Source organism: Heloderma suspectum, chromosome 6 (genome assembly GCF_057233095.1).
Source record: "Heloderma suspectum isolate Gila_16-S chromosome 6, 16-S_ref, whole genome shotgun sequence".
Taxonomy (NCBI): domain Eukaryota; kingdom Metazoa; phylum Chordata; class Lepidosauria; order Squamata; family Helodermatidae; genus Heloderma; species Heloderma suspectum.
In genome coordinates, this window is record NC_139463.1 from 115318338 (window position 1) to 115327293 (window position 8956).

The window sequence follows — 8956 nt, forward strand, 5'->3', positions numbered from 1 at the left end:
GTGAAATTATATTATTTTAACCCCTTAATGCCCAGAACACATCTGGAACAGCACAGAATGTCCTGGAACGGACACTTCCAAATGAGCCAAATCAACCAAATTCACCAGTCACACATAACTACATGGAAGGTGCACATCAGGGGTGAGGGGAAGATACATACCCCCCATTGGGGGGGTGATGGAGGGTGTCTGGCAGCCACAGCCTGGAGTCTTGGAGGACAAACGTGCCCCCATAGGTGCCATGTTGCCAACCCCTGCTGTATAAACTGACTTGGGAATAGGTTCCATTTAATTTAATTTAATTGTCCTTACCGGTGAGTAGACACACATAGTCCTGCACTTTTAGGCTGCAGTCTTATACCTACTTATCTGGGAAGAAGCCCCATTTCACTGAATGAGACTGTGTGAGGTTCGAATTATAATTTATACCGAGGACCCCTCAGTTGATCAGACTGAGGGGTTTGAGATCTTTTGATGTGGAAATAGGACACACACACAACCAGTGTAGGTGAAAGTAAAAGGAGATTTATTGAAAATAAAGAAACAAATGACAGCTGGGCCACCCCAGAGAGTGGCAAACTCTCTGAGGCTTAAGAGGCAGTACACCTCTTAGTAACAAACTTAGTCACAAGTACCTGAAAGATCTATACGCTCCTTGTTCACAGCTTGGTTAGCCAAACATGGTTCCTTAAATGACTAAATATACAGTTAGTCTCTGTCTGTTACACAGCTTCCCTGCAGCCAAGCTCACGCCAGAGCTTGCTGACTGTGTAACGGGCACACAGTTTCATCCAGGTTCAAGCCAGAGCCCGCTGTCTGTATGAAAACCTCCAAAACAGTGGGTATGACAGTGCAAAGATAACTGTGCTTTATCTATGCCCTGGACTGTAAAATCCTCTTCCCTGAATTCTACCCAACACATACTCAACACATACTCATACTCAACTGTTTGAATGTCGTTACATGCTTGCTTTGTGACATGTGTGCTTAATGAACATCTCAATCTGTTCTCCACATTTGAGGAATCAGCCACTCTTGAACAGTGGATATTTGAGGAAACTGGAGTCATTCCAGGGATCCTCTCACCTCTGTGGCCCCGTCTTCTGTTTCTGCCAGAGGACAGCTTGCTGTCAATGTGGTAGAGCAGGCACAGACACAAGAACATTTTACCAATAAATAAGAATGCAACATAGGAAACTTCGGGAGCTTTGTCCAGATAGTGGAGCATCTACCCAACACATACTCACCACATGCTGCCAAGCACTTGGCCAGAGCACTTGACATGTGTCCCGTGGATTGAGGGTACTGTTGGTATGTGCACATACAGTGATCCTGATGCAACCATGCCCCTCCTGAACACTGGCAGGTTCAGGGGGTTTATGCCCTTTTTCCTTCGTTGGGGCCTATGGCATCAAAGAGGGGTTTGATGTGTTCTTTGTTGATCCCAAATTCCAAGACTGATGGTTGTTTACTGTCAGACTGACACATTCTTCTGATTCCCCAACACCTCTCAAGGTTGTACACAGACCGTTCTTTGTTATTAAGGCCCTCTTCATCATTTGGAACTGATACTTTGGCAATCATCAGCACATACCAGAACTCCTCCATTAGGCCTTCCTGAAATCAAACCATTCACTCTCAATTTGCACTCTCCTCCCCCCAGCCTTTCCTGACCTGGGCTAGAATGTTTCCACTGAGACTTAAACGTTTTGGCTAAAAGGATACACTCCGAATATTTACAATTCAAGTTGCATTCAGGCACAAGCTTAGCATACATCCCTTTAGTTTCTCATGGCATTTGTTACATTTCAGCATATAAACTTAACTATTTAAGGGAAATATATGTGGATATAAGGACATATAGGGAAGACAATGTGAAAAATAAAATCACGTTGTGCCAGCTGGATAGGATTGTACTGTTAATGATATTTTATGATTCTATGTAAGTTACTTCCAGGAGTTTTCTGGATGAAATGGTGGGCTTGAATTTATGTAAATAAGAAAGAAAAAAATTAAATGCATAAGCGTATTATGGACGAAGAAGCCCTCAGTCGTATTCCCACTTCTTTCTTTCCCTAGTTTTCATATGGCTCATTTGAAACAGCAGTGAGTGATGAATCCTGCTTTCCTTCCTTTTACCGCATGGTCACCAAGGAAGCCCTTCAGTACCAGGGAATTGTCAATCTGCTTCAACTTTTCAGGTGGAAATGGGTCGGGCTCATCACTATGGATGATGAAGGCGGAGAACGTTTCTTGCAGACACTGGAGCCAATGCTTTCCCAAAGTGGAATCTGTTCAGAATTCATTGAAAGACTCCATGCGAATTGGCAGTTCTTTGATATAGCTGACTTACTCAGTGATATACTGAGTCATCTTCCCATTTTCACAGAGAAAAAAGCAGCTGCTGTTGTTATATATGGAGAAAGTACAAACATTCTGTGGTTGGCTTCTGTTACATTGATAACAACGACTTTTCCTCTAACAGACCATGAGTACAGCACAATGATCTTTGCTGGAAAAGTGTGGATTACAACAGCCCAAATTGACTTCACCTTACATATCCTTCAAAAGCATGTTGATATGCAAATGTTCCATGGTGCAATTTCCTTCACAATTCACTCAAAACAGCTTCCAGGCTTCCAAGAATTTCTTCAGAATATCAATCCTTCTGGGGCAAAAGCAGATGGTTTTATCACAAATTTCTGGGAGCAGGCATTTGGATGCCTTCTGACACATTCTGATGCACCAAGGGATATTGATGAACCATGTACTGGGCAGGAGATGCTGCAGAGCCTCCCTTCACCTTTCTTTGAAATGAGCATGACCGGCCACAGTTACAATATCTACAATGGTGTCTATGCTGTAGCTCATGCCTTACACACCACTTACATATCTCCATCCAACCACAGAGCAAAGAAGGAAGGGAGGAGACTGGAACCTCAGCAAGTTGAACCCTGGCAGGTAATGACCTCGAAACCATGCAGTGGTGTAACCTGCAGTACTCACTACGCTATTGAGCACTCAGTTCCTACAGAACATGAACACCCAACTCTTGTCTGGCTCATCTTTCCAAATTTCTTCCTTTCGTTGCAAAGTGTTGGTTCCTTGGCACCACACAGCCATAATCTTAAAGCCTTATTTCTCTTCCAAGCTTTTGTTTGTACGTTTTCTGAACACTTAACACCAATTCATGACAACATACTTTTTGTGATTTGTTTCGGTTTCCCCATATCTGGGCTCCATCTACATGGAAATGGAATGAGAAGCACTTTCTGGTTGTATCTGGATTTTCATAAAATTGCTTTGGTCCATCGGGGGCACACAAAGCAAGAAAAGTGGGCACACATTACCTAGAAATCTGCTTTCATGGGTCTCACAGTACTTGAAAACCCCATACTTCAGGGCTGGGTGGGCAGAGTAGAACTGAATTGTCACCAACCCCATAGGTGCTGCTCAGTGAACGAGAGAGGCTTGTTCCCCACCCCTGTCCATGCTCCCCTGCTGTCAGGGTGGACACTGAGCCCATAGAATCCCAGAGTAGTTCTGATTCTGAGGAGGTGCAGTCACTCCTGGGAGAGGAGCGCGCTCCTCTTTCCCAGGGCCAACAGCTGACGGAGATTCCTCCCACCAGCATTCCTAGCTTAGATAGCAGTCCAGGGAGTGACAGAGCACGGGAAGCAGACTTGATGGACGTGCGATGCCGATGCAGAGAGCAGTGCCAAATGGAGGGCACAGAAAGGAGGCATAGTGCCTGGTTGGCGCGCAAACAACGGCTGCGCCCAGAGGATCCAAGGGAAAAGGGGAGGGACTCTCCCTAGTCCTTAAGTTCAGGGGTCTGCCAGTAATTCCCTTTCAAACGGGGACCAACTGTTCCAACTTAGGGCATAGGCACTCTGCTGCTCATATCTAGTTGCTAACAGTAAAGTTGTTAAGTTGTAAAAGAGGAATAAAGCTTTGAAAAGAATCCATTTGTCTGTGTCTGGACTTGGCTACTGGATTAGACTGAGAGAGGCCTCTAAGGAGACCTTGACACCTGCTCAGAGATGTTTACTGGAAGCACTGAGTTAAGCCCTTGTAGTTTGCTCCATACCTCCCCCCTCTCATCCACCATTGGGATACTGTGAAAGATTAAATGATACTGTGGTGAATGGGAAAAACAGACTGCACACTGTGAATGGGTAAAACAGCTACTGCGCTATGGTGAATGCTTGAAACAACCTACTATGCTCTTCTGAATGGGAAACACAGAAGTATAAAGAAGTTTAAACTGCTTTATCCATGAATGGATAAAGCAGCTACTTCACTATCGAGAATGCCTGAAATAGCGCTACTGCGCTGTTCCATGTGGGAAATACAGGCTACATACTGTGAATGGGGAAAGCAGCTACTGCACTAGGCTACATATTGTGAAGGGGAAAACAGCACTACTGCATTATAGTGAAAGGTGAAACACCACAAAGTAGTGTTAAGTGGGAAAGAAAGCCTGTGTCCAAAGAACCCCACTGTAATGGGGGAAAAGAAGAAATGGGGGGAGGAAAGGTGTGGCCCCACCCCTTGACCAGGGCACAGCCAGGGCACAGCGGCATGCCCAGGATTTAATGCAGGGGATGGGGCATACTACAGCAGAACCATGTGGGAGCCACATTTAAGGGAAAAAAGATGCACTAAAAGGACTTTCCAAAAAGCTGCCTTTTCCAGAGGGAAACTGCAGGGTTACTGCAGACTGGCGACAGCATCATCTGTCGCAAATGACCCTGATGTACTCTCTCTCCGCACTAAATCTGCCATGTAGACTGGGCCCAGGTCCCTAAAACACAATGCTGTCTATTATCAAGGGGGGGGGGCTCCCCATTTATGGAATAATCTCCCTGACAGGGCCCTCCTGGCGCCAACATTGTCATCTTTTTGGCACCAGGTTAAAACTGCCCTCTTCTCTCAGGCATTTGGCAGCGTATAATGAGTCTCTTGATTGTCTCTGGTTGGTTGTTTTCAATTGTTTTCGATATATGTTATTGTGTGTGTTATTTATGTCATTATGTGAATGGTTTTTATATTTTATATAATGTATTTTAATGGTTTTAAATTTTTGTGAACCACCCAGAGAGCTTCGGCTATGGGCCAGTATAGAAATATCATAAATGAAATGAAATGCAAAAGGCTTGCATTCCCAATTGGTTTCTCTTGTATAGGAAAACAATCTCCATTCATCAACCAAAGCTACTTCAAATACTGTATTCTCTCCCTGATTCTCTTTCTCTCTCCACCTAGCTCCATTCCTTGATTCAGAGGATCTCCTTCAACAACACTGCCACAGATGAAATTATGTTTAATGAATGTGGAGAGTTGGCAGGTGGATTTGATGTTACAAACTTGGTCACTTTCCCAAATAACTCCTATGTCAGGGTCCAGGTGGGAAGGCTGGATCCTCACGCTCCCCCAGGCAAAGTATTGACCATTATGGAGGACAAAATCAACTGGCAAAGAAACTTGACGCAGGTCGGACAATAATATTGCTCAGACATTAATATTATCCAATGAAACGAGAAGGGCAATATATGTAAAGACAACAAAGGAAGCATTTCTTCACACAAGGCATAATTATATTTGAAATACACTGGAATGCTCTGTTGGCGTGTGGAACAGGGGAAATGGGGCTTAAAAAGAGGAAATGCATCTGTGGATAGTGGGCATTCCAGTGGAGCCGAGCCAAGCCAAGATAAGGAAAAAGCGATATCCAGAGAGAACATTTCATACTAACATGGACCACTGCCTTATATGGTGTCCTGCTCTAGACTGAGACTTGGTGGTTTGCAAGCAAATACAGGGAGCCATGCAATAGAATAGTCAAGTTGTCAAGCAAATGGTCAAGCACACAGGTTTCAGTCCAAGGAGGTTTCGGCTAAGGCAGGGATGGTCAAAATCCAGGCAGAGGTCAGAACGCAGGCAGGCAGGCAGGCAGGCAATGAGGATCAGGCAGCAGCAGCAGCAGCAGTAGTCAAGGTAACCAGCAGGAGGCCAAACACAGTCAGTCAGGTACGTTACACAGTCCAGAAGATCAGTAAACAGAGCATCCATCACAGGGCACCATTCAGGAGGCAAGGTACATGGTAGAGGCTGGATGGACCAAGTTGTTCCAACACTGGCTGGTTTTCTAGTGAAAGCTTTTGAGCCCAAAACCAGCAGAAACCCACCCAGAGCTCAGCTGCAGCAATCACAGCTTCCTTTCCAGAGCCTACTCCTGAGGAGTACCTTTCTCCTGAGGAGACCTTTTCTGGAGGCAAGCACTCCTTCACACAGGAGCCCTACTAGGCTGTAGCTTGAGGCGACAACGCTCCCTGGCATCAGGGACAGGCTCAGCCTCTGCCGCTGCCTCAGAGGCAGAGTCCCTTTCTCCTGACAGGGATGGCCTGGCAACCATCTCCCCCAAAGGACTCAGGCTCCTGGACTCCTCCAGTCGGGGCATGACACAGAGGACAAATAATGTTCCCCATCTTTACTTTCTTGTAAAATATCTGAGACACATCTCCAGTTAGAAGCCTTACTTTGAATGCTAAGCTTGTTATACAATTGATCTAGCTAATTATGGAAAGTCTGATTTTCTAGAGTTTGTATGATGCTTAATGGATCAGGTTCCAGAGTTCAAATCGTCTAAAGTTTATATAATATTTAGTACAACAAGTATTCCTCCCAATGAACATGCCAGTTGTGCACGTACACATACAATATTCCATGGCCTTGCTGTTTACTGGCAGATCGTCTAGATTTTGGATCATGCTTTGAACATCAGGTATTCGAGTTCTAATCTTTTAGAGTTCATATGATGCTTAGTAAAACAAGTCTTCCTCCCATTGAATGTGCCATCAGTCAGCATCTAGATCCCATATTCCATGTCCTTGCCCTTTCTGTTTACTGGTAGATCAACTGATATGAGATGTGTTCCCCAAACATTTTCTTAATACTAACCTCTTGCAATATTTCTGGACAGATGCCACCTCTTTCCCTGTGTAATGAAAACTGCCATCCTGGTTACAGCAAGAAAAAGAAGGAGGGGGAGAAATTTTGCTGCTATGATTGTGTTCCATGTCCAGCTGGAATGTTCTCAAACAAGAAGGGTAGGACATATTATGTTAAGCTTCATAAAAGATACATTTTATTTCAGGAAATAAACTCTTCTGCAGGTTCTGTTGTCAATTACAATTAAAAACTATGGTGTTGTGTATTGTTCTCATTTTTTATACATAAACTTCAGAGATACAGTTCTATTGATATTTGCTCTTGGCCATCTTGAGGAAAACGGTTTCAGAAACAGAGATAATACAATCTAGCTTTATAAATTAGCTAACTTAAGATAAAAGAGCTTGAAAGGAAAGGGAATTGCTAGGCTGGGGTGGGACAGAAATGATCACTCCTGAGGTTGCTTGGGAAGAGGTTGTCATGTCTCATCCAAAACATCTTTGTTGGCCCACAAGATTTTGGACTACTGCTGCAGTTATTCCCTCATTTCACTGCACAGTATCTGTAATTTTAAGGAAGGGAATAAAGACCACTAGAAAGCCAAATGTTGTTCATGGAATAAATAACCAGATCACTGATGTTTCTTTTTGAAGAATCTTGGAAGAGATTTTGAAAACCTTCCATGGGGAAAGATACATGACTTGATAGACTCCTGGTGAGGCAATTCTTAGTCATGGCAATAGTTTGGTTCTTGTTAAATAGATGTACGTTTATTCATTTTCAGACATGGAAGCTTGTGTCAGTTGTCCAGAAGGTCACTATCCAAACAAATTCCGGGATGAATGCATTCCTAAGATTCCAAACTTCCTAGCTTTTGAAGACACTTCAGCTATCATTTCAGTTTCATCTGTACTTGTATTGTCTCTGATCACAGCTCTAGTGCTTGGCATCTTCATTAGGCACCAGGACAGTGCCATAGTCAAAGCAAATAACCAAAGCCTCACCTACATTCTCCTCATCTCCCTCCTCTTGTGTTTCCTCTGTTCCTTCCTGTTCATTGGAAAGCCCAATAAGGTGACCTGCCTTCTTCGACAAACTGCTTTTGGCATCGTCTTTTCTGTGTCACTGTCAACCATCTTGGCTAAAACTGTATCTGTGGTTCTGGCATTCATGGCTACCAAACCAGGATCCCAAATAAGGAAATGGGTGGGGAAAAGACTGGCATACACCATTCTCCTTTCCTGCTTCAGTATTCAAGCAGGGATCTGTGCTCTGTGGCTGGCAACGTCCCCTCCTTTCCCAGATGTGGACATGACCTCAATGACTGAAGAAATTGTCCTATTGTGTAATGAAGGGTCAGTCACCATGTTCTATAGTGTCTTGGGCTACATGGGCTTCTTGGCCACTGTCAGCTTCACTGTGGCCTTCCTGGCCAGGAAGTTGCCTGACAGTTTTAATGAAGCCAAGTTCATCACCTTTAGCATGTTAGTCTTTTGCAGTGTGTGGGTGTCTTTTGTTCCAACTTACCTGAGCACAAGAGAAAAGTACATGGTGGCTGTAGAGATCTTCTCCATCTTGGCCTCCAGTGCGGGGTTACTCGGCTGCATATTTGCCCCCAAATGTTACATAATTGTGGTGAGACCTGAGTTGAACAACAGAGATTTGCTAATGCGAAGGAAGATGTAAATAATGGAGGAGTTCATCCTTTCATCAATGTTCTTTGTAGTGTATACAAGAACATAAAAGTGGTGTAAATGAATTGTGACTAAGGAAGCCTATCTAAATCTGCCAATCCAATCATTCTCCTCACATTTGCAAATAAATATATATATAGTAATTATTTATTACTATTTATATATTTATAAAGGCCTTTTATTGTGTTTTCAATGTAGACATAAACCTGTAGACCTTCTGCATGCAAGGCATGTGCTCTACCACTGAGCCATGGCCCATCCCCAGTCAATCACAGACATGCTACTATGATGGCTACTCAAGAAAGGAG

At 43.9% G+C, this 8956-nt stretch overlaps 1 protein-coding gene across 1 annotated transcript; it reads left to right on the forward strand.

Annotated features, from left to right (window-relative positions):
* Nucleotides 1-2142: 2142 nt before the first annotated feature.
* On the forward strand, nt 2143-8640 carry LOC146342654 (vomeronasal type-2 receptor 26-like). The gene is made up of 4 exons (XM_084807968.1): nt 2143-2961; nt 5269-5496; nt 6986-7112; nt 7739-8640. Exons 1-4 carry the CDS (start codon nt 2143-2145, stop codon nt 8638-8640), a joined length of 2076 nt encoding a protein of 691 aa, XP_084664094.1.
* The last annotated feature ends 316 nt before the right edge of the window (nt 8641-8956 follow it).